This window comes from Bos taurus, chromosome 26 (assembly GCF_002263795.3).
Source record: "Bos taurus isolate L1 Dominette 01449 registration number 42190680 breed Hereford chromosome 26, ARS-UCD2.0, whole genome shotgun sequence".
Classification (NCBI taxonomy): Eukaryota; Metazoa; Chordata; class Mammalia; order Artiodactyla; family Bovidae; genus Bos; species Bos taurus.
Window position 1 is genome coordinate 10,943,543 of NC_037353.1, and position 26,900 is coordinate 10,970,442.

Genomic DNA, 26,900 nt, shown 5'->3' on the forward strand with positions numbered 1-26,900 from the left:
CCATAATCTTAACAGAAGTGAAAATATAGTGCCTGGAGCCCAGTTACAGAATGAAACACCTATTATTTTAAATGCATACTCTACGTTTTACCTAAGGAGCAAGTGAGGAAGCTTGCAATTAAAATCAAAGTCATATAACAAGAAATAAAAGATATAAAGCCATATGTTATACTACAAGGAAATAATAAGTACAACAAAAATACAGACCAATATATAGGCCTAGAAATGAATGATATATAATAGTTCAAATCGTAATATATAATAATATATCAATATGTAAGTCTCAGACTTACAAATGAATTCTGCTCAGAGGCAAAATATCACTCACATCTGCCATCAACAAAAATTAAGTCAACCTTCAACTTTCAGTTCAGCACATGCTGTTCTTTTGTGGTTTCAGCTTTATGCTAGAATGCTTTGGATTCTCTCACAGCTTTTTTTAAGTGGGTGGCTTAATTTGGACTTCATTATTAGATTGCTATCAGGACTGCCTGCTTTGAGCCCCCAGCCTCGACCAACCTGTTCTTTTACTTACTCGGTTCTTCTGTCCCTCTATCCCTAAACCTGTTAGAATATGCTTTGTAAAACGCTGAGCAGCAAGACCTGGAAGCCGCAGCTTCAGCCTGCTTGGCCCTGGCTCTCCCCTCTAACTTGCAGCACTTTGAAGAACAGCTACCAGCTTCTCTGCCTTTCCAGCCCACAGAGCGGCCCAAGTCCTCCTGTGTACAAATGTAGTTGTCTCAGGGAAAGCGGTCAGTTAACTTCTCATCAGTTGTCCACTCTGTGTCATGGAGGATGCTGAAAAGATAGGCACAACATTTTGACTAGTATCATTCAACTGACTCAAATAAAATTGAGCCCTATTTACTCTTAAGTAGTGCCATTTCCTAAACTGGCATGTACCTTTCCTAAACATGTACCTTTAAACACTTCTAATTTACACAAAATGTCTTTAATTACCTGCTAGATGAATAAGTCTTTTTAGGGCACAGAGTCCATCTCCTAGGATGTTTTTTCAGCGATGTCAAGCATTATACCTTGCATGTAATGAGGTTCAAAAGATATTTGTGTGCTCAATGCTCATTTTAGAATATATTGGCTTTAAGGGTTAAAAAGGAATCATTTTTTCTGGGTCACTGGTTGGTGTCATTTAGGTCTATTTACTTACTGGGATGGTTTTCCATAGAAAGAGATATTTCCTGATGTCTGATGGTATTAATCATAAGGGATTTGATTTAGGTCATTCTTGAATGGTCTAGTGGTTTTCCCTACTTTCTTCAATTTAAGTCTGAATTTGGCAATAAGGAGCTCATGATCTGAGTCACAGTCAGCTCCCGGTCTTGTTTTTGCTGACTGTATAGAGCTTCTCCATCTTTGGCTGCAAAGAATATAATCAATCTGATTTCGCTGTTGACCATCTGGCGATGTCCATGTATAGAGTCTTCTCTTGTGTTGTTGGAAGGGGGTGTTTTCTATCACCAGAGCGTTCTCTTGGCAAAACTCTATTAGCCTTTGCCCTGCTTCATTCCGTGTTCCAAGGCCAAATTTGCCTGTTACTGCAGGTATTTCTTGACATCCTACTTTTGCATTCCAGTCCCCTATAATGAAAAGGACATCTTTTTTGGGTGTTAGTTCTAAAAGGTCTTGTAGGTCTTCATAGAACCATTCAACTTCAGCTTCTTCAGCGTTACTGGTTGGGGCATAGACTTGGATTACTGTGATATTGAATGACTTGCCTTGGAAATGAACAGAGATCATTATGTCGTTTTTGAGATTACATCCAAGTACTGCATTTCGGACTCTTTTGTTGACCATGATGGCTACTCCATTTCTTCTAAGGGATTCCTGCCCACAGTAGTAGATATAATGGTCACCTGAGTTAAATTCACCCATTCCAGTCCATTTTAGTTCGCTAATTCCTATAATGTCGACGTTCACTCTTGCCATCTCCTTTTTGACCACTTCCAATTTGCCTTGATTCATGGACCTGACATTCCAGGTTCCTATGCAATATTGCTCTTTACAGCATCGGACCTTGCTTCTATCACCAGTCACATCCACAACTGGGTATTGATTTTGCTTTGGCTCCATCCCTTCATTCTTTCTGGAGTTATTTCTCCACTGATCTCCAATAGCATATTGGGCACCTACTGACCTGGGGAGTTCCTCTTTCAGTATCCTATCATTTTGCCTTTTCATACTGTTCATGGGGTTCTCAAGGCAAGAATACTGAAGTGGTTTGCCATTCCCTTCTCCAGTGGACCACATTCTGTCAGACCTCTCCACCATGACCCGCCCATCCTGGGTGGCCCCACATGGCATGGCTTAGTTTCATTGAGTTAGACGAGGCTGTGGTCCTAGTGTGATCAGATTGACTAGTTTTCTGTGATTAGGGTTTCAGTGTGTCTGCCCTCTGATGTCCTCTTGCAACGCCTACCATCTTACTTAGGTTGTTCTTTCTTTGGACATGGGGTATCTCTTCACGGTTGCTCCAGCAAACCACAGCTGCTGCTCCTTACCTTGGATAGACTGCCTGAGGAACTATGGACTGAGGTTCATGACACTGTACAGGAGATAGGGATCAAGACCATCCCCATGGAAAAGAAATGCAAAAAAGCAAAATGGCTGTCTGGGGAGGCCTTACAAATAGCTGTGAAAAGAAGAGAAGCAAAAAGCAAAGGAGAAAAGGAAAGATATAAGCATCTGAATGCAGAGTTCCAAAGAATAGCAAGAAGAGATAAGAAAGCCTTCCTCAGTGATCAATGCAAAGAAATAGAGGAAAACAACAGAATGGGAAAGACTAGAGATGTCTTCAAGAAAATCAGAGACACCAAGGGAACATATCATGCAAAGATGGGCTCGATAAAGGACAGAAATGGTATGGACCTAACGGAAGCAGAAGATATTAAGAAGAGGTGGCAGAATACACAGAAGAACGGTACAAAAAAGATCTTCACGACCCAGATAATCACGATGGTGTGATCACTCACCTAGAGCCAGACATCCTGGAATGTGAAGTCAAGTGAGCCTTAGAAAGCATCACTATGAATAAAGCTAGTAGAGGTGATGGAATTCCAGGGGAGCTCTTTCAAATCCTGAAAGATGATGCTGTGAAAGTGCTGCACTCAATATGCCAGCAAATTTGGAAAATTCAGCAGTGGCCACAGGACTGGAAAAAGTCAGTTTTCATTCCAATCCCAAAGAAAGGCAATGCCAAAGAATGCTCAAACTACCACACAATTGCACTCATCTCACACGCTAGTAAAGTAATGCTCAAAATTCTCCAAGCCAGGCTTCAGCAATACGTGAACCGAGAACTTCCAGATGTTCAAGCAGGATTTAGAAAAGGCAGAGGAACCAGAGATCAAATTGCCAACATCTGCTGGGTCACTGATAAAGCAAGAGAGTTGTAGAAAAACATCTATTTCTGCTTTATTGGCTATGCCAAAGCCTTTGACTGTGTGGATCACAATAAACTGTGGAAAATTCTGAAAGAGATGGGAATACCAGACCAGCTGACCTGCCTCTTGAGAAACCTCTATGCAGGTCAGGAAGCAACAGTTAGAACTGGACATGGAACAACAGACTGGTTCCAGATAGGAAAAGGAGTATGTCAAGCCTGTATACTGTCACCCTGCTTATTTAACTTATATGTAGAGTACATTATGAGAAACACTGGGCTGGAAGAAGCACAAGCTGGAATCAAGATTGCCAGGAGAAATATCAATAACCTCAGATATGCAGATGACACCACCCTTATGGCAGAAAGTGAAGAGGAAGTCAAAAGCCTCTTGATGAAGGTGAAAGTGGAGAGTGAAAAAGTTGGCTTAAAGCTCAACATTCAGAAAACGAATATCATGGCATCTGGTCCCATCATTTCATGGGAAATAGATGGGGAAACAGTGGAAACAGTGTCAGACTATTTTTGGAGGCTCCAAAATCACTGCAGATGGTGACTGCAGCCATGAAATTAAAAGACACTTACTCCTTGGAAAGAGAGTTATGACCAACCTAGATAGCATATTGAAAAGCAGAGATGTTACTTTGCCAACAAAGGTTTGTCTAGTCAAGATTATGGTTTTTCCAGTGGTCATGTATGGATGTGAGAGTTGGACTGTGAAGAAAGCTGAGCACCAAAGAATTGATGCTTTTGAACTGTGGTGTTGGAGAAGACTCTTGAGAGTCCCTTGGACTGCAAGAAGATCCAACCAGTCCAATCTAAAGGAGATCAGTCCTGGGTGTTCTTTGGAAGGAATGATGCTAAAGCTGAAACTCCAGTACTTTGGACACCTGTTGACTCATTGGAAAAGACTCTGATGCTGGGAGGGATTGGGGGCAGGAGGAGAAGGGGACGACAGAGGATGAGATGGCTGGATGGCATCACTGACTCGATGGACATGAGTCTGAGTGAACTCCGGGAGTTGGTGATGGACAGGGAGGCCTGGCGTGCTGCGATTCATGGGGTCACAAAGAGTTGGACACGACTGAGCGACTGAACTGAACTGATGGTATTAAGATTTTGGCCACATTATTTCTTCTGCTTCTCTAGTTAGTTTTGATTTCCTGTGTATTTTTACCTTGGAGTGGTCTTTGTGACAGGATTGGAGGATAGGAATTCTTTCTTCCCTAGCTATCCTAGAGATCATATCACTTTGCTGAGCATACACCCACTAGGTGTGTACATATTTAACACAATCTTAAAGCTGGTTGGTACCAACTCACCACAAGACTGTGTAAAGCACCATCTCACAGAAAATATAGAACATGTAGTTGGAAAAACCTTTTACCAATGACACAGTTTCTTTTTATGAGTGACCTGTATGATTTTTTTTCTTTCCAAAATTAGGTAAGACTGTCTTAGCAACTATGTAACTGAAATGATTATTCTTAGATATCAGAAATGAGACATGTTGTAACATCTTACAGTGGTAATCCATAAACTTTATAGAAGGGGAAGATAAAGATCACAATCTAACCCCTCATTGTGGAGAAGGCAATGGCAACCACTCCAGTACTCTTGCCTGGAAAATCCCATGGATGGAGGAGCCTGGTGGGCTGCAGTCCATGGGGTCGCTAAGAGCTGGACACGACTGAGTGACTTCACTTTCCCTTTTCACTTTCATGCATTGGAGAGGGAAATGGCAACCCACTCCAGTGTTCTTGCCTGGAGAATCCCAGAGACGGGGGAGCCTGGTGGGCTGCCGTCTGTGGGGTTGCACAGAGTCGGACACGACTAAAGTGACTTAGCAGCAGCAGCAGCAGCATTGTAAAAATGAAGATTCAGTCTCAGAAAAGTGAAGACCAGCTAGGGTTCAATAGGAGGTTACAGCCAAACTGAGAGCAGAACCCCATCAGTGTCAGTTTCAAGACTGACACCTCTACAGGAGGAGTTTAGTTTTGGAGTGGGACACGGACAATGCATTTATAGGGCAGTTTACAAAAGACTCCAAAAACCAAACAGTTTAATTACCAGCACCCAAACAGTAGGGTATGCTGATGATGGACATGGCAGGGGGTGGGCAGTGTTAACTCCCCCAAGAGATTCCTTGACGCCCTATTCGACATAGATGCTAATGCGTATTTAGTTTTAAACACTTTATATTTCAATCCATCTGTGTCATGTGTAAATGAGTGCTTCTACTGAGATTGTTGGAATTCTCATCGACCTGCATGAAATATAAAAGCATATAAAACCATCTCCTTTAAGAGGCATACCACTGTCCCTCACCCATCAAATGGGTTGTTGTAAAGATCAAAGCCTTAGGCTGCTGCTGCTGCTGCTAAGTCGCTTTGGTTGTGTCTGACTCTGTGCGACCCCATGGACTGCAGCCCACCAGGCCCTCTGTCCATGGGATTTTCCAGGCAAGAGTACTGGAGTGGGGTGCCATTGCCTTCTCTGAAAGCCTTATGAGAAGGCTTCAAAACCCAGGAAGGCACAGGGTAAAAATACAAAGTATTTGCTGTAATACTATTAAAACAAGTTGACAGAGAAAAACTTTTACTTGCTTAGTTTGAAACAGACCTTGAAACTTGCACAGTAAAATAAATACTCAATAAATACTCTTGAATGAATTATTAACAAACTTCTTAAAAATCAGTATTATTATAACCTGATGTCTTTCAGGGGTCACATTTTGAAAATCTCTCCATATATTAAAAAAATGAGTTAAAATTATAGGGTATTTTAAATGTTTACATTTAACAAGTTAACACCTTTCATACCCACAAACACAAAATAATCATTGCTTGAAGATAATGTCAACAGTCTTATTAAGTGTGAAGCCTCCATTTAAACCTTCCCCAGTTCCTCCCTCTTGTCTGAGTCTCTGACCACTCTTAACTATTAGGCAGGTTTTCATTTTTATGTCCCATCTGGGACTCAGTTATTCTTTGAGAACATTTTTCATATATTATGCATTAGGCAAGAATTAGTTGTAATCTTAGATAGAAATGACCACAGACATGGTTGGTTTAAGCAGTCCTCAAATTAACAACTGGCTCCTAAATCCACAAAGTTCTCGTCTAGTCCAGGAAATGGAGAACGAAATGGCAACCCACTCCAGTGTTCTTGCCTGGAGAATCCCAGGAATGGGGGAGCCTGGTGGGCTGCCGTCTCTGGAGTCGCACAGAGTCGGACACGACTGACGCGACTTAGCAGCAGCAGCAGCAGCAGTCCAGAAAAGGTGAGGAAGCAAAGCCAAGAGCGCCCCCTTATGGCGAATGAAAAAAAAATGACTTGATTCTCAACTGTGACTTCATGCACACGCACATGGGCTTTGCCCAAGCACACACAAGATCTTGGAGTTCCAAGCTGACAGAATATTAACTAGTCTTCTCCTTGCCCTAGAGGTCTCTGGAGATCTTTGTGTTCTGCTCAAAAGAACATATATCAAACACAGTGGAAAACAACAGACTCAGAACTCCTCCCAACCTATTACGGGACTTCTGAAGCCACAAGGTCCAACAGTGTTCTGTACTGTCGGCCAACCGTGAAACAAGCCTACATGAATCCAGTAGGGCTGTAAGGATACAAGAGCCTACACGACACATCAGGAGGAAGAGGCCGACAACAAAGGCAAATGCCCCACGGCCCCCAACCTTTCTGGCTCTGGGGACTGGTTTTCTGGAAGATCATTTTTTCCATAGACGGGGTCGGGGGGTGGTTTCGGGATGATTCAAACGCCTTTCATTTATTGTGCATTTTATTTCTAGTATTATTACATTGTGATACATAATCAAAGATCCAACTCACCATAACACAGAATCAGTGGGAGCCCTGAACTTGTTTTCCTGCGACTAGACAGTCCAATCTGGGGGTGATGGGAGATAGTGGAAGCCACCCCCTCCAGCATTAGCATCACTGCCTCAGCTCCACCTCAGATCAGCAGCCGGCATTAGATTCTCATAAGGAGTGACGCACCCTAGATTGCTCGCATGCACAGTTCATAGTCCCGTCGGAGCTTTGACAGGAGATCTGACAGGTGGCGCAGCTCAGCTGGTAATGCCAGCGGTAGGGAACAGCTATAATTACAGATGAGGTTTCGGCTCCCTCACCAATGCTCACCTCTGCTGTGTGGCCAGGTTCCTAACAAGCCATAGGTGGTCCTGGTCTGTGGCCTGGGGGGTTAGCGACCCTGGTGTAACTCAGCTGTAGTAAGAACCACCGTGCAACATCTCCACCTCTGGCTTGGCCCATGTACTGATGAAAAATCCCCAAAGAAAACTTTGGCAAGGAGGCGAAGAGCAAAACAATAAAAGGTGGACTCTATAGAACTTAGGCCCTGTTCCTTCACTCCCATGTTCCGGGGAGTGGCAGATTTACTCCCCACGAGTTCACCAGGGCATCTGAGGGAGACTCCGTGATAGCAACCAAAGAAGGGAAACCAAGTCACCTAAAACCCGGAAGCCATTCTCTGGCCAGCTCTCTCTCACTACTGGTGGGAAACAACAAAAATAATCATGCTATTTCTGGCCCTATACTTAAGGATCTTGTACCTGGTTGGCAAACCAGTTTGCCTTGGTCAAAGGAGAAAGAAGTGTTCTTCCTTTAGGGGAACATAAGACCAGCAGGAAGAGTGTCATCCCCCGGGGTCATATATCCTTCCCATCTAGCACAATTTTACTCTTTTCTGCACAATTTTACTTTAGTTGCCATGAAAAATCAGATTCCACTTCAGACTCTCCCAGCAGTTACTTGTGCATCTAATTTCATTCAGCTCAATGACAAAAGTCTGCCACTTTTCACACATTCTGTCAGTCCACATATATTTATTGACTCACGAATATTCCAGGCTTTGTGTTAGATCCTAGGTATACAAAGGTGAGTAAGACAGATCTTAAAGCTCACAGAGCAGTGGGAGAGATCACATTAGACCCCTAAATCTACGTTTTGGGAGCCCTGTGACGTTGCCTCTGCTAGCTTCGGTCGCTTCATTTGTTTAAGGAGAGCAGGTGATGGACAGAGCTTGAATCTAGGGTCCCGTCTGCAGCCACTACCTGCAGACGGGGTTAATCAGGGTTTAGTCTCCGCTCACAGCCTCGCTCAGCAGACCCTGAAGATTCCCAAACCATCCCCCGACTCCTTAGGTTTAAGAGCAGACCCTGAAGATTCCCAAACCATCCCCCGACTCCTTAGGTTTAAGAGCAGACCCTGAAGATTCCCAAACCATCCCCTGACTCCTTAGGTTTAAGACCACTCTCCTCCCTATGGGAGAGGACCAAAGGTCCACGGGCAGTATCAATGAGGTTTACAAAGAGTAAGGAGGAGCAGGGGGAAAGACAAGAAGGAAAACTAAGTCCTGCTGAAAGAAGGAAGTCCAGAATGACTATTAAATAAAGGCGAACTCACACCTGCACACAGTGCTTCAGGCCTGGGAGGCTGAGTTTTATTGACAAGTTTAAATAAGGTCACTTGAATGTTATAAAGTAGTCTTACATTGTCTGCACAGATTAACCAATACCAAGTGTTGTTTATTATCGCAAAGCAACTCTATCAGAAAACCAGAGCAACTGTCACTGTTCATCTGCCAGCACTGTAAGGAAACGGGGCTGCGAGAGAAGCAGGTGAATGTGGGTGTCCTGACACAGGGATGCAAATCAGGAGTATTAAAAATCTGAACACATACAAAAGGAAAAAACAATCCCTGAGCTTTACTGAAAACAACCAAGTTCACATTCACATCTCTTCTGTGCACTCCACCTGAGTGGCATCAGGGCTTCTGCTCTACACATGCCATCGCCAGGCTCCAGCAGCTAGTGAAGTGAACACTGCAATTTCAGGAAAAATAGTGCTATCGTGTCTTCATAGGACTCTTCTTCTGAAACAAGTGGCTTTATGGCCTGCCACACAATGAAAAGTTCATGCATATCAGTGGTTGGCTCTACCAGTCAAGTTACTTAAAGTATAGTGGTGGTTGTTGTTGATGAATGTATTTTTTTTTTAATGAATGTAATTTATTTTTGAAGACTCCAGAAAATTATTTCCCTCAGTCTGAGCAATTTAAATATTTGCTAAATAGCAGCTCTCGCAATTAGGCTTGATAAAATTCATCATAGGATCATTATAACCAGCACTGCTGAGGTGTCACTGAAGTTGATTTCGTACCTACTACATGAGAACATGAGGAGGTGTCACTTAGATCTCTAAATACAAGGCCATTCGACCGAGAGCCCTTTAAGGCAAGCAGGTAAGAACTGGGTACTTATATACTGAGCTTATTTCAAGTCTGTGTCAGATTATTTACTGATGAACAAGGCATCTTGAAAATTCCAACATGTGTCAATACGTCCTGTGTTGAGAGTAAAAAGGCAATATAGTGTATTCTAAATAGTAAGGATAAATGGAATGGTCATGATCGTTTATGAATCAGTGTCATTTTTAAGACTGGTTGAGGCACCAGCTTTCTATTTGGCCATGATTAAATGAAAAAAGCAAAAGCATTTCTGATCCTAACTGGAGAGAATCAGGCATCTTCAACAGCATAATTTCCTTGGTTATAAAAATATAAAAGGCCTGGGAAAGGAAACGAGTATTTTAGAGAAATTAAGCAAACACACTTGACAGCGACTTGACAGTGAATGTCTCCAGTCTGACACTCACTGGTACTTCCTCATTAGATTTATAATTTCATTATAGAGTTTCCACGGGGCATCCAAGCCCCAGATGAAGTCAAGATGCTCCCACTCAGGAATGCGCTTGTGGTACACCAGGTTGGAGATCTGCATCTGTAAGAGGACGATGTCCTTGTCGTCCGCGAGCCAGTCCCGACCTCCGCTCCAGATGGCAGTCGGCACCAGCATGTCTTTCACGTTGTAAAGGGGAGGGGAACTCTGTAATGAAAACCCACAGGAGCCTCTGTGTCTGTTGTTTTCATTGACAAAAATGCGATCCCCTGAAAACACTGCCTAGAAAATCTGATCCAAGAACAAAAGACCAAATTTTGAAAACTGCTCTCAGGTTACTTTTTAACTACTGCCAGAACAAACAAGAAGACTAACCCAGAAGAAAGAATACTATAATGACTGCTGGCTATCGAATTGTTACCCTGTGCTGGTAACATCCTTGAGAGGAAGGCATCATTCTCCCAGGTGGTTGATGCCAAGCTGCAAAACCAAACCAAGTGGTTGGGAAGGGGTTTTGAAGTCATATCCCAAACCTCTCCTCCCTCTGGAAGTCATAGAAATTCTCTAAGTCTCAGTTTCTTCCGCTTTAATAATAATAATGACATCTATGTCACACGGATATTCTGAGAATTAAATAAGGAAAATATGGGCGTAGGGCCTCACACTTTAGACTCCTTAGCACTCAAAAAAAAAAGGTCAATTTATTTGTATATGGAAGAACAGGTTTAGGCAATGTAATTTGGCCAAACACCACCCCCCCGCCCCCCGCCACCACCAGCCACCAGCTACCAGACCTTGGTTTGTCTGACTCTAATATCTGTGCCTGATCACTATCCATGACATATGAGCAAGACAGTTGCACATACAGAGCCAGAGAATGGACAATGCTCAAAGAGTGAACCAGGAAGCTTAGGCTGTTCTAGAATTGACTAGGACAAAACAAAGGCTACCTAGTCAACCCTCCTGGACATTTCCCCAGCACCTGAGCCCAGCCAGAATTCTCATAACTCAGGCTGGCTTCTCTGATGAGTTTTCAGGGCCCATTTAAATTCGAAAAACTTTGAACACTTTACCTGGTTGTAATGAAAATAATTCTTGGCACTGCTTCCCCAGTCAAAGGCTTGAAACTTGTGCAATTTAACAACCTAGATAGAAGATAATTGGGGGCGGGGGAGAGTTATCTAACATAGAAATTTGATTTAACATCATAGGTTGCAAGAGTTAGCCACCTCCCCAGATACCAAATTTATTAGTTCAGTTCAGTCGTTTAGTCGTGTCTGACTCTGCGACCCCATGGACTGCAGCAAGCCAGGCTTCCCTGTCCATCACCAACTCCCAAGTTTATACTGAAACCCAGTTCACTCTTCATTTCCAAACTGATTTAAAATAAAATGGCATTATTTTTTTCTCCATTCCGAAATGATTCAGTTTCGCACTGTATGATTGGAAAGTAGCTATTACATGACACAATAAAGCAGCTACACCTGTGTGCTGTAAACGATACTCGATCAACAGTGCATCCACTGGGTAACCTTTATGATGATGTTCTTACTGAAATTTGAATCTTAAACTTTTCTAAAGTGTTAACTATCTAACTTGGGAAAGGAATACATATTACAAATAAAATATAGATTAATATACATTTATACATGATTAATGTATATTTATATGGGTAATGGCAGAAGGCAATGGCACCCCACTCCAGTACTCTTGCCTGGAAAGTCCCTTGGATGGAGGAGCCTGGTGGGCTGCAGTCCATGGGGTCGCTGAGGGTCAGACATGACTGAGCGACTTCATTTTCACTTTTCACTTTTCACTTTCATGCATTGGAGAAGGAAACGGCAAACCACTCCAGTGTTTTTGCCTGGAGAGTCCCAGGGACGGCGGAGCCTGGTGGACTGCCGTCTATGGGGTTGCACAGAGTCAGACACGACTGAAGCAACTTAGCAATATATGGGTAAATATATTTATATTAGTATGTAAATATATTAATTGTATTAGCAAACATATATAGCCTAATATTAACACAATATACTTATATTAATGTTAATATATTTATATATTATTACATACAATTTCCATCATATTTCCTATATCCATTCTATTTGATTAGTCATATTACTTAACATTTTAATTATTTTATTTAATATTTTTCTTGAGTACCAGTACCAGTATAATCACCAAACTGTACTGCACACCAGAACATTTCTAACCACTTGAGGATACTGGAGCCATGAAATGATGTATTTGAAACTTAAATGTGTGCTTATTTTGAATAGCATGATATAAAAATATTAATAAAAAGTCACTTATTCATAAATTTTGAAATAATGCAAATTCATACTTCCTCTATATCCCCCAATTAAAAACATGTGGAGAAACAAATTCAAAATGGGCGAACTAAATGAATTGGAAACTGTTCACGTTTTGGCCAGAGGGTGGTGCCTGCTGCTGCTGCTGCTAAGTCGCTTCAGTCGTGTCTGACTCTGTGCGACCCCATAGACGGCAGCCCACCAGGCTCCCCCTTCCCTGGGATTCTCCAGGCAAGAACACTGGAGTGGGTTGCCATTTCCTTCTCCAAATAGTAAATGGAAAAAAATCTAGACATTTTTGCCAAACTGCTTTTGATTTATGAGAATACTGGAATGGATAGCCATTCCCTTCTGCAAGGCATCTTCCTGACCCAGGAATTGAACCCGGGTCTCCTGCATTACACGCAGGCTCTTCACCGTCTGAGCCACCAGGGAAGCCCCAGGAGAAGTTTTCAGCTCTTACCAACTGCATGAAATTCTACTGTTTCACGCAACAGAAAACAATGTGAGATGAGGTACTACAGGGGAAATATTTAGCATCTGCTTTTGTCATCACGAATGACAGAGATTAATATCTGAAGCACATTGAACAAGCAGAATAAGATATGAATTTACAGCACTTGTTAGTACATCTGTTCCCCAACTCTAATTGTCAGTGAAAATATATGAATGCAAGATTGTTCTGCCCCTGGAGACAGACATCAGTTTGTCCCTTTCTCACATATGTCTTGAAAGGGCATTTCAGAAGATGGGAAATGTGAAGAAGATTATTTATAGTAACAAAAATCTATTAATAAGCTAACATTCAATGACAGATACTTAGTTAAATATATCATATTGCAATATTCACATAGTATGCCACTGTTGTGAATGGATATATAATAAAATAGAAAGAGAAAACTGTTTATAAACAATATTAAGTGGAGAAAAGTCAGAAAATAAAACTGAACAGCACTATGGTTATACTCAGGGTCAACCTTTCTAAAGTACCATGCTGCTGCTAAGTCACTTCAGTCATGTCCGACTCTGTGCGACCCCAGAGACGGCAGCCCACCAGACTCCCCCGTCCCTGGGATTCTCCAGGCAAGAGTGGGTTGCCATTTCCTTCTCCAATGCATGAAAGTGAAAAGTGAAAGTGAAGTCGCTCAGTCCTGTCCGACTCTTAGCGACCCCATGGACTGCAGCCTACCAGGCTCCTCCATCCATGGGATTTTCCAGGCAAGAGTACTGGAGTGGGGTGCCATTGTACATATCTACAAGTCTTAAAGATATACTTATCCTCTGATCATTAAGTCTACCAAGACCATATCCTAAGAAACTCATCTCCCTAAGGTATAAGAACAGATGTCTAATTCAAGAATACTTATTCTAGGATGTTTTATTGCCCAAAAAACACTATCATTGTAATAATAAAAATAATAATAAATTCAAGCAATAAAAAGCTGTTCTCAGTTAAAATATTTCTAAGTATAGTTACTGACCTGGAAAAGTATTTTTGACTATGGCACAGACTGTTGTTTGTCCCCCCAGGACCCAATCTTGCCTTCTTCCTTTCAGTAATAAAATTTCTAGGTTTTTTGCTAAGGACCTAGCTGCCAGAGTAGGAACTCTGGGCTTCCTTCGTGTGGGCTGAAACTGCCATGAACGTGACCCAGTTTCAACCAGACGAAGAGGCCAGTGCCCCGGAGATGGTGAGCTACACTGCAGGGGGCACCGGGTCCCTGCAGAACTTCCTGGAGCAGTCATTCCCCCCACTCCACAATCACGGGCCACTCATGTCTGGACTGGATTCTGAGGAAGAAAACTATTTAGCTGCTGTATTTTAGAGTCTCTGATACAGCAACTTAGCCTGTACCTAAGAAATACAATGCTACTTAATTCAATAAAAATAAAATAATTAAAAAGTGCACGTAGCATCATTCTTCTTTTGTAATGGAAACAACTATACCAAAAAATTATAAGATTACACTGAAAGAGTTCAGGACATGCCAACTCAAAACATGCCGCTTTGGCATAATGATCATTTGGAGTTAAAGGCACTTGAAAAACAGCAGATGCAAGGAGGACACTGACCTTCCTTTTTCTTTCTAAAAGGAGACAACAAAACTTGCATGTGAATGAAGCCCTCCCTACATCAGGGGGAAGAAGCGTGCACAACACCAGAGCCTGAGAGAGGAGGCTGTGGGAAGCTAAACACACAGACCTTGTAAAAATCACTCTCATATCCTGTAAGTCTCCCCAGATATTTTATTTTTCCACAACTACTACTCTTTGTTCAACCTAGTATTTTAGCACCTCGGCAGAGTTACTTCTTTGGGTCTTCATTTTTCTTGTGAGGGCTCCCATGAACACAGAAAAATATCCATATACTTTACTCCTGTTAATCTGTCCCACAGTAGTCCCAGTCAGAAACCCTAAGGGGGTAAAGGAAAAATTATACCTCCCCTATAATACCCAAATACTAGTAGTAGTTATCATTGGTGGTAGACATGGGATGTATTTTCTTCTTTGTACTCACATATTTTTGAAAATTTCATAATGAACATATATATGTAATAAAGAATTACTAAATGTATCTTACAGTGTTTTGAAGAGCCTAACTAATGTATATTTCTTAAGCAGCAGGTTTCAAACAATAGAGAACATCAGATCTTACAAGGTACTTATTAAAAAACAGATCCCAGGGCCATACCCTCAGGAATTCTGATTCCTAACAAGTCTTGGATAGACCCAAGTTATCTTAGAGTGCCCTAAATAATTCTGAGGGCTTCCAGGGTGGCTCAGATGGTAAAGAATCTGCCTGCAATGCAGGAGACCTGGGTTCAATCCCTGGGTCAGAAAGATCCCTTGGAGAAGGGAAAGGCTACCCACTCAAGTATTCTGGCCTGGATAATGCCATGGACAGAGGAGCCTGGTGGGCTACAGCCCACTGGGTCGCGAAGAGTCGGACATGACTTAGCAACTACTACACACACTTCTGAATAGCACTGAAAAGATATGTTAGGACCTGCCTTTTTCAAACAGGAGCAAGGACCTGGGCTCTGGGCACAGCCACCAAGGCGATTAGAGATTCTGGAAGAAATCTGCAACACGTGAGGCTTATACTAGAGGATAAGATTTTAAGCTAAATACTAAAATCCAGTAAAGAACTACATTTAGAATTATTGAGCAGCGAATGCTAATTACTTAAACAAAAGATTCATTTCAAAAGGTACTATGAATACAATGGCCTTTAAGGGCCAAAAAAAGCAACTATCTTCTTGACAAAGGGAACGCAAGGAGCAGAAGAGCAAAAGGGTAGGGCCACCTTCTGCAGGGAATCTGGACTTCAGAAAGACTCTTGGGGCACATTCCAATGCACTTAGGACCTAAAACCACATGGTCACCCCCGGGTGACCTGAGAGTGCTGCTCGTATCCACAGCCAGCAGCTTCTGACTCCCACCAGCTATTTGAGAAAAGGGCTAGACAAGAGCAGGAGCCTGGCTTATAGCCCATCCAAGAGCTCCAGGCAAACCCAGAGGACAGGGAGGCGTGCAGCAGGAAAGGCCGAAGGAATGCCAACCTGGGGGGCAAACGGGGGAATCTGACAGCCCTGGCCGCCACACTCCCAGGGGCTCTGAGAAGCCAGGGCTGGGGGTCCCTGTGCTGTGCTAAGAAACAAGGGTGCAATGCCTGGACGCTCAGCATATGCTCTGAGCTCAGCTCAGTCATCCTCTGCACGAGGAGCACTGGCCTCTGAGATGACAGACGCTGGGCCTTCCTGAAAAATGTCCATTAGGGGTGAGGGTAAAAATGCTCATGCAGACCAGCAGACGTTGATGGCAGGGCATACAAAGAAAACCACTGGCTAAACAGAGATGTGGTTGAGGAGAAAAGCAGGGGCCTGAATGGATACTTAGCAGTGAACATCTGAGGACTTTTGAAGGTTTTAGGACATTACTTCAGAGGTAAGTGTGTGCTCTTCTGCCTGTCCCGAGCTCCCTGCCTTACAGATGCCTCTTCTAAGCCAGACTCTGACACTGAGTCACTGATGCTTAGCACTGGGCCTCATAGTCACCATGGCAATAAAAGCCTCACGCCCCATCCTGCCTGGTTCGTAGGGACAAGCCTAGGGGGAGGTGACCCACGGCACTCCCAACAGCCAGGGTTCCCGGGACATGAACGTGCCAGTAATGTCCTGAAGCAATGGGTCCCAAATCCTGTTGAATAGTAGAATCTAATGGGCAGAATTTTTAAACAATATTTAAATTCTCACCACTCGGCACCAAAAGCAGTCCATCCTAAAGGAAATCAACCCTGAATATTCAATGGAATGACTGATGCTCAAGCTGAAACTCCAATACTTTGACCACCTCATGCGAAAAGACCCTGATGCTGGGAAAGATTGAAGGCAGGAGAAGGGGACGACAGAGGACGAGATGGTTGGATGGCATGACCAACTCAATGGACGTGGGTCTGAGCAGGCTCCAGGAGTGGGTGTTAACAGGGGCCTCTGGGGGGAGAGAGATGTTTATTGTCTTGACTGTGGTGATACATTTGCAGGTGTATATGGCAAAACAGACTACACTGTACACTTTAAATACTGTATGTCACTTATACCTCGATAAAGTTGTTTTTAAAAAACAAAAGTTTAGGCTCTCCAGTCCGAATGAATTGGAATCTCTAGGGATGGAACACAGGAGTCTGTGTTTTAAAACACTGTTGTTGTTATTCAGTCATTAAGTCAGGTCCAACTCTGCAACCGCATGGAAAGCAGCATGTCAGGGTTCCCTGTCCTTCACTATCTCCTGGACTTTGTTCAAGCTCAAGTCCACTCAATTGGTGATGCCATCCCACCATTTTATCCTCTGTTGGCCACTTCTCCTCCTGCCCTCAATCTTTCCCAGCATCAGGGTCTTTTTCAATGAACTGGCTCTTCACATCGGATGGCCCAAGTATTGGAGTTTCAGCATTAGTCCTTCCAATGAATATTCAGGGTTGATTTTCTTTATGATTGACTGGCTTGATCTTCTTGCTGGGACTCATAGAGTCTTCTCCAGCACCACAGTTCAAAGCATCAATTCTTCGGCAGTCAGCCTTCTTTATGGTCCAATTCTCACATCTGTACATGATTACTGGAAAAATCATAGCTTCGACTAGATGGACCATTGTTAGCAAAGTGATGTCTCTGCTTTTTAACATGCTGTCTAGGTTAGTCATAGCTTTTTTTCTAAGGAGCAAGCATCTCTTAATTTCGCAGCTGTAGTCACCATCCACAGTGATTCTGGAGCCCAAGAAAATAAAATCTGCCACTGCTTCCACTTTTTCCCTATCTTTTGCCATGAAGTGATGGGACTGGATGCCAGGATCTTAATTTTTTGAAAGCTGAGTTTTAAGCCAGCTTTTTCACTCTCTACTTTCACCTTCATCAAGTGGCTCTTTAGTTCCTCTTCACTTTCTGCCATTAGAGTGGTATCATCTGCATATCTGAGGTTGTTGATATTTCTCCCAGCAATCTTGATTTCAGCTTGTGATTCATCCAATCTGGCATTTCGCATGATGTACTCTGCATATAAGTTAAATAAGCAGGGTGACAATATACAGCCTCATCGTACTCCTTTTCCAATTTGGAACTAGTCTGTTGTTCCATGTCCGATTCTAACTGTTGCTTCGATTCTAACTGTTGCCTCTTGACCTGCGTACAGGTTTCTCAGGAGGCAGTTAAGGTGGTCTGGTTTCACCATCTCTTGACAGGTTTCTCAGGAGGCAGTTAAGGATGGTCTGGTATCCCATCTCTTGACAGGTTTCTCAGGAGGCAGTTAAGGTGGTCTGGTATCCCATCTCTTGAAGAATTTTCCACAGTTTGCTGTGATTCACACAGTCACACAGTGCACAGTCACTTTAGTGCAGTCAATGAAGTAGAAGTAGATGTTTTTCTGAACTCCCTTCCTTTTTCTATGATCCAGGGGATGCTAGCAATTTGATCTCTGGTTCTTCTGCCTTTTCTAAATCCAGCTTGTACATCTGGAAGTTCTTGGTTCATGTACTAATGAAGCCTAGCTTGAAGAATTTTGAGCATTACCTTGCTAGGATGTGAAATGAGTGCAGGCTCAAAAGCCTGGACTGTAGTTAATCCAACGTGCAAGTGTGGTCAGTCGTGTCCGACTCTTTGCAACGCCATGCACTGTGGCCTGCCAGGCTCCTCTCTCCATGGGATTCTCTGGGCAAGAATACTGCAGTGGGTTGCCCATTCCCTTCTCCAGGGGATCTTCCCAACCCAGGGATCGAACCTGCATCTCCCACATTGCCAGGTGGATTCTTTACCACTGAGTAGCGCTACAACAAACCTACTCCCCCTTTCTTTTTAAAAACAGTATTTTATTAAAAAGTGTATTTTTAAAGGCAACTCACATGATTCTGATGCAGGCAGTGACTGCCAGATGTTTGGAAACTGCTATCCAAGACACCCCCTGCATCTTGGTTTGGTATTTAAATGGTGAGTTATTTCATATTTAAAAAGAATCTGGGGGGAAAATTGTACAATTGTACAAGGGGGAAAAAACACGCCCCAAGGTAGAAATAAGTCCTTGACATATTGTCAGGTGGGAAAAAAAATTAAGCTATAAGAGTAAGAAGAAAATAAATCAATCTATTTCTATAATTATGATCTCTATCTATATCTTTAACTACTACTTTTTGAAATGACATGCAGCCAGAAACAGTACAATGCAGAGACATTTCATATCCCTGGGTACACATTTTCTCCATGGGGGATTACAGAATGATATAAGAGAAACCTTATTATTATAGCCATATGTAATTTATACATTTTCTAGAATAAACATTGGAGAAGGCGATGGCACCCCACTCCAGTACTCTTGCCTGGAAAATCCCATGGACGGAGGAGCCTGGTAGGCTGCAGTCCATGGGGTCTCGAAGAGTCGGACACAACTGAGTGACTTCACTTTCACTTTTCACTTTCATGCATTGGAGAAGGAAATGGCAACCCACTCCAGTGTTCTTGCCTGGAGAATCCCAGGGACGGGGGAGCCTGGTGGGCTGCCGTCTATAGGGTTGCATAGAGTCGGACACTACTGAAGCGACTTAGCAGCAGTAGCAGCAGGAGAATAAACATGCATATTTTTGTGATATGTGATCATTCAATCAAAAGTCTATATTAAAACTCAGTGACTCTCATTTATATCCATGATTGATTTAGCTGCTCATCCACTGATGTTTCAGGTAAACTGTGTTCATGGGTTAATGCTGAAATGCTCCGTGTGCTTAGCTGCACAGTCATGTCCGACTCTTTGTGACCCTGTGGACTGTAGCCCACCAGGCTTGTCTGTCCATGGGGATCCTCCAGGCAAGAATACTGAAGTGGGTTGCCATGCCCTTCTCCGGGGGATCTTTCCAACTCAGGGATCGAACCTGTGTCTCCTGCAACAGCAGGCGGATTCTTTACCACTGAGCCACCAGGGGAGCCCTCAATAGCTGTTTGGTGAATCTGCATGTAATGCAGTCTCCCCAAGGAAGGATAACACAGACAACGCTGACACAGTGACAAGAGCCTAGGGCACTGGAAGGAAGGCAGCCCAGATGTGTGAGCAGACTTTCTGTTTCTTAGACTGCACAGAACTTTCCAATGCTGATTTTCTACAACCTCCCACCACGCTCCTGAAAGGCCTACCTGGAGCCAGTGTATCATGTTTTGCACAGAAGTTCCGGCAGGATTGTGTGTTGCATACACAGCCACTCTAGACTGCAAAATAAATATGTGGAAATAAAGAATGAAAATAGCATGAAGGAGGCATTGATATTAAACACAGTTCATACTGGGAAGCATTAAAAACTACAGAGCCATAACCTCAAATACATGAGATTGAGAACCAGAAAAAATTCTTTGACCACAAGTATTAATACATCCTATAAAAATATGCATAATCACACACACACAAAGGAAATACATAAAAAAATTAAAAATAAATAAATTAATTAAAAAAAAGGAAATACAGCAACATTGCAACTGTGGTGCTTACCAGCTGAGATTACTGGTCATTTCTATTTTCTTCTGCATGTTTTTCTGAATTTCCAAAGTTTTCTATGACAATCACACCCTGCTTTTTATTCATCAGAAAAATCAACATCCCTTAAAAATGTCCTTGAGTCTTCCACTTCAGAATTTTAAAACTTATTTTCAAACTATAACTCAATAAATTACAAATGTAACTTGTAATTATAATATATCAGCACATTGCTGGCCAAAGGTTTACATTTTATAAAATAAATAAGTAGATGTATATAAATGGGTGTTTGTGTATCAGTGGACATTCCAAAAGTTAAACACAGCTAAATGTGTCTATTATTTTAAAGAAAAAATTCCTTAAAAAATATAAATATCAGAATTTAGATGATGAGCAATCTCCTCATTGCATAGTTTTCACACAGGTGCAAGGCAGGAACCCGACAAGCACTGGCCAGAGGCTGGCCGCAGATGGTGCTTCAGGCACCTGCCAAGGTGGCTTCTCGTGCCTCTGCAATGAGATTCTTGAGCTCTACTGAGGTCACTCCTGCCTCTCCCACATCCTCCAACACAAAGACACATATTCACAGATAAAATAAAATCTCTGAAAGTTTAAAGCAAGTGTTATTGTAAACATACATACCATATTCAAATTTCTCTCATTAAATCCACACAGAACAAAAAAGACATTTCCGCAAAGCTCCTTCAGAATGACGTGAGTGCACATATGGGTACTCAGCCACTTCAAAAACGTATTCTGTGGAAAAAATTCTTTGATCCCAAATAAATCCTATAAAATAAAAAGACTGTCTCAGCATTTCATTATGATGTAGCGGCCTCCATGTCCCGCCTCACAAGCAGATACATGCCACCTATCTCCACAGAGGGACTCAGACGAGAAAGGGCAACCAGTCATGCAAACCAGGATTCCTGGGTGATGTGCTTACTAAGGCAACAGCAGATGTGACACGTGTGAAAGTCTCAAATGCAAACATGAAGGCAGCGAATCAAATAGGTCCACAGAAGGCTTTTACAGAGGGAAAGGGCCTGAATGATCCCTCATCCCAGGGCCATCCCCAGAAGGTTTCATCTGACGTTGATAGATGGCTAGTGACTTCTGAGAAACAGATGAAACTGTAATTGGTCAGCAATGTGTTTCCTTAGAACACATATGTCTAATCCAATTCCTACTGGCCAGTGCGCCAAATCCTGCCCACTCCTTTTGGGGGCTTTTTAATATTTGATATAAAATTTACCATTTGAACCATTTTTCAGTGTTCAGTTCCGCATCAGTACATTCACAGTGTTGTGTGACCATCACCACTATCAGTCTTCAGAATTCTTTTAGCGTCTCGGACTGAAACTCTGTACCCATTAAGCAATAAAGCCCCATGCCTCCTCTGTCAGCATGCCGTTTTTATAAAGCTTTATGAGAACACAGCTGAGCTTATCTCTTTACACACTGTCTCACATGATAATGGCAGAGTTCGGTGGTTGCAATGGCAATGATGTGACCCATAAAGCCAAAAATATTTACAGAAAATGTTTGCTGACTCCTCGTGTACAGCAGGCTTGATCAATGGCCCCTGGACCTGTGCTCAAGTATTTCTGGGGTAATCACCATGCCTTCCAGGCAGATCTTCACAGATGTACATACCATGAAACAGGAAAAAGATCTTCCTTATAGTGAACTCAAATTATCTCCTTATAATTTACACTTTTGCTAATGCCTATCCAGAAGGATAAGCAGAATGAAAAATTCAAATGCTTATAAAGGCAGTTTTATGGGTTGAATTGTGTCCCTTCCCCAAAAGACATTCCTTTTATCTCACTATGTGACATATTTGGAAATAGGGTCTTTATCAAGGTACTCGAGTTACACAGTTGAATACGTTAAAAAAATATGTTTCTCTCTGGACCTATACAGGTATGTAAATTCACCCACAAGGTCCATAGGAAAAGACCCCAAACTGAGCACCATGAGGAAAGTACTAGGAGAAGCCTTGGTAGTTGAAGGTACTTTGCAATCTCTAATTGTTTATAATGAAAACTGAAGCTTCTATTATCCAAGGTACTTAAAATAAATCTGGTTAGAGGGACCCATGTCTTATCTGCCTGTCTGACCACTGGTACAGAGAATCTGGGTTCTGAGGTCAGAGAAGGGTCTGTATGTCCTGTGAACATACTTCTTAAATGGCCAAGAGATATGTATACATTAAGGGTATATTCCTGTATGGGGTTTCAAATGTGTGTGTATAAATGTATCATGTCCAGAATATAGATAGTGCATCTGGCCTCAGCTGGTTCTCAACTTCTCATAAAAATTACTGCCTCCCTGAGTACAGCTTGGGGGCTTCACGCATTGATCTCTGATGACGTTATCAGCCCGCGCATAGGGGTCATATAATAAAATATAATAGGAACTGTATCTTTAGATCACCATCAGTGTGGCCAACGTCAGGCACGTGGACGCTCCCATCTCCCACTTCCTGCCTATTCCTCTACGCTCAGGCCCATCCTATGGAATAGAGGGCAACTTCAAGGAGGTTTAAGCTGCCTTTCTCCTGGTCTTCCTCATGCTCTCTTTCTTGGCAGGTAGGGCGCTGCACTGATATGTTAACCATGAGAACAGGAGGCTCCAGTGTAGAGTTAAGGATACCTTCCCTGACTCCCTAGGATCTGGAAGTAGGGGTGAAGCAGGGAAGAAAAATCATGGAAAGAAGGAAACCCGCTACTCCATTGGTGGGGGAGGAAGACACATTCTTCCACTAAAGGCCAGTTCTTCAGCACCAAAGGAAATCTGTGAAGGAAGGGAGTGGGGGTGGGGTGGGTCCAAATACCTTGAGAAAAAGTTCTGGAATTTGTGCTAATTTAACTACAGGACCAGTCATGAACTCGGTTGAAGCCACAGGAGCCAGGGCAAAAAACATTTTAATCTTTTTGGCCAGCTCGGGGATCCGTGAAAACGTTATAAAACCTGTGAGAACAAAAGGAAAAGAACAGAATTCCATCTTCCAGGACTCCCCTCTGCAAAGGCAAGGCTGGGTGTGCATGCTGCCCTCTAGTGGCACCTTGAGAACCATGCAAATAATAGTGAAGGCGTTCAGGTTGTTGTGCCTGACTCTTTGCAACCCCATGGACTATACATACAGTCCATGGAATTCTCCGGGCCAGAATACTGGAGTGGATAGCCGATCCCTTCTCTGAGGATCTTCCCAACTCAGGGACCAAACCCAGGTCTCCCACACTGGGCTTCCCTGGTAGCTCAGCTGGTAAAGAATCCACCTGAAATGCAGGAGACCCCGGTTCAATTCCTGGGTCGGGAAGATCTGCTGGAGAAGGGATAGGCTGCCCACTCCAGTATTCTTGGGCTTCCCTGGTGGCTCAGCTGGTAAAGAATCTGCCTGCAATGTGGGACACCTGGATTTGATCCCTGGGAACAGCTAGCTACCCAGGGATCAGCTAGCTACCCAGGGCTCAGCTGGTAAAGAATCTGCCTGCAATGTGGGACACCTGGATTTGATCCCTGGGAACAGCTAGCTATCCCAGGGAACAGCTAGCTACCCACTCCAGTATTCTGGCCTGGAGAATTCCTTGGACTGTATGGTCCATGGGGTTGAGAGTTGGACATGACTGAGTGACGTTCACTTTCACTAGATACTGAGTATGGTTCCCTGTGCTATACAGTAGGTCCTTGTTGATTATCTATGCAAGCGATGCCAGGAAGCAAAACTCTAGAAATGAGGGCCTCTGAAAGCCTACGTAGCTTCCCAGGTGGCACAGTGGTAAAGAATCTGCCTGCCAACGCAAGAGACTCCAGAGACACGGGTTTGATCCCTGGGTTGGGAAGATCCCCTGGAGAACGGAATGGCTACCTACCGACTCCAGTATTCTAGCCTGGAAAATTCCATGGTCAGAGGAGCCTGGAGGGCTTACAGTCCACGGGGTTGCTAAGATTTGGACACGACTGAGCACACATGCACACACAGACACCTACGTGTGCACACACTGAGTTTGGTTAAATCAGTAAATCAAGTATTTGTTAAGTGCTTGTTTCGATTTTCAACCTAGATATACACTGGAAGAAATCCAAGTTGCTAGAACCAGGAGATGTTTCCCATTCCTTTATGATGTAAGCCAGACTGAAGACTGTATTCGTAATAGCTCCACCCCTGGTCCCCATCCCTTCACGCTAAGAATGATGTACAAAGGTACTCAAAGCGATCACGATGGACTCAAAAGGAACTCACACATTTAGGGTTCTCTAGCTCTAAAATGGAGAAGGCAATGGCACCCCACTCCAGTGTTCTTGCCTGGAGAATCCCAGGGACGGGGGAGCCTGGTGGGCTGCCGTCTATGGGGTCGCACAGAGTCAGACACGACTGAAGCGACTTAGCAGCAGCAGCTCTAAAATATCTTTTAGCTTCCTTTTGGGTCACTTCTTGCCTTAAACTTGGCCCCAGAATGTCAACTTTGAAAGCAGTGGAGCAAAGGACACAAATAAACAAGTCAAGGAAGAAGGAATATAGACGAAAAAGCGGTTAAGTCCATTAATAAGAAGAGCAGTTATGTCCATGTCACTTTTTGCTTGAAGGCTCTCAAGCTGGCTAAGAGCGGAGGGGTGGTAATGAGAGCACGGCTGCTTGACCACATATCTGGAGACACTTTAAAGTATTTTTACCTTTCATATCATAGTTTTCTTCTAGAGAAGTATTCTAAGGAGATTGTGTAATAGGAACACAAAGATATTAGTCATAACTTACCCTTAAAGAGGGAATTAAACCAATTATGACACAGGTCTCTAGTCCGTATTCAGGGGAACTCGTTTGCTCAAATTATGGGCAATTCTTTTTTTTCTTGAAACTTTGCTAAATTTTGTTTCTGTTACAATGAACACATATTACTTTTATCATCAGCATAAATTAAAAATGCATGTGACTTTTAAAAACTGTAAATAAAGCATATTATGGCATCCTTATAATTAGTTTAGTCTACTTTACTTTTAAAAATCAGCATATTTCCTTGTTTTCTTTATAAAAGCTCCTACATTTATACAACTCCTTGTTGTCTGTCTGCCCTCTCACATCCCCATAGTATTTAACTAGGAAGATATGTAATATGCGTGTGTGTGCGTGCTCAGTCATGTCCTACTCAGTGGCCCCCTGGACTGTGGCGTGCCAGGCTCCTCTGTCATGGAATTTTCCAGGCAAGAATACTGGAGCGGGTTGCCATTTCCTGCTCCAGGGGATCTTCCTGACTTGAACCCACATCTCTTGTATCTCCTGTTTCTCCTGCATTGGCAGGTGGATTCTTTACCACTAGTGCTACCTGGGAAGCCCCGTAATAGGCTGTGGCTTACATTAATTCCTTCAATCAAGGGAGCCATATACAGCATGTTTACCTATTTACGTTTAAGTCTGAATTTCCAGAGAAGACTCGGTTTTACAAAAATTCTTTGCCCTTTTCACTATTTCTGCTTGGCATTAAAAAACAAACATAAAACTCCATCTGAACTAACCATTTTTTAATATTTCACTTTTAAGGGCAAACACTGTAACGACATTTTATCCACCTTCCGTTTTTACTATATACATACCTATTGTGGTGCCTTGAGAATGACCCACATAATACAGTTGTTCTTGGCCAGTTTTATTCAGAATGAAGTTAATTGAAGCTGGTAGGTCATAATTTGCCATCTCATCAAAACTGTAATCCAAATAAAAGGAAATCTTTCATGGAGACATGGTACACAAATACAACAGAATACAAATAACAAGTGTGTGGGTCTGATGAGTCATTACAAGCTGAACACAGCTGGGTACACCAGCCCTGAGTGCAGAAAACTGAACTTCACCGGATTGCAGAAGCCTCTCTGGGCTTCTTGATACCCATGCCTCCTGAAAATAACTGCTTTCCTCACTTTTCAGAGTGTGATCCATTTTTGAAATTTTCTATGATGGCAGACTTCATCTCTGCCATCGCATATAGCTGTCGGTTGGTGACTGTGTCAATACATCACACTTTATTTGTCCATTCACTGCTGATGCGCATTTGGGAGTTTGCAACTTTTTGCTATTACAAATAATGTAACAACAAATATATTCCTGGACAGGCCTTTGGTAAAAAGCTCTCATTCTTCTGTTTTACGGCCTTGGGTAGGTTCTGGTATTACAAATGGGAAGCAAGCCCGAAGGAGTCCCTGGTGCTGACTTTCTCCAACGCCTGGTTTGGGGACACAGCCCTGAGCCCGTGTGCACGCGTGCTGTTACCACCACTCCCAACGTGTCAGGCTCTCTGCCAGTCTCTTTCCAGCTTGCATCTTCTCTGTTAAGCCCCCAGTGACCTTACAAGATAGGTATTTATTATCCCCATTTTACAGACACAGAGCATGCCGCATGCATGCCTAATGTCATGCAGTGATTAACTGGTCCAGCTGGAATTAAAGAGAGAAGAGAACTTCTGG

At 42.9% G+C, this 26,900-nt stretch overlaps 1 protein-coding gene across 2 annotated transcripts in view; it reads right to left on the minus strand.

The window, feature by feature from the left end:
• Positions 1 to 8,855: 8,855 nt before the first annotated feature.
• Positions 8,856 to 26,900, minus strand: part of LIPA (lipase A, lysosomal acid type) — a 129,428-nt gene continuing 111,383 nt past the window's right edge. For both annotated transcript variants that reach the window (XM_059881711.1, NM_001103323.1), the window contains 6 exon segments: positions 26,034 to 26,143; positions 23,278 to 23,414; positions 21,081 to 21,227; positions 20,105 to 20,176; positions 11,196 to 11,267; positions 8,856 to 10,329 (listed from right to left, as the gene is read on the minus strand). In XM_059881711.1, the coding sequence (XP_059737694.1) occupies positions 10,096 to 10,329; positions 11,196 to 11,267; positions 20,105 to 20,176; positions 21,081 to 21,227; positions 23,278 to 23,414; positions 26,034 to 26,143 (772 nt within the window). In that variant the 3' untranslated portion in view covers positions 8,856 to 10,095.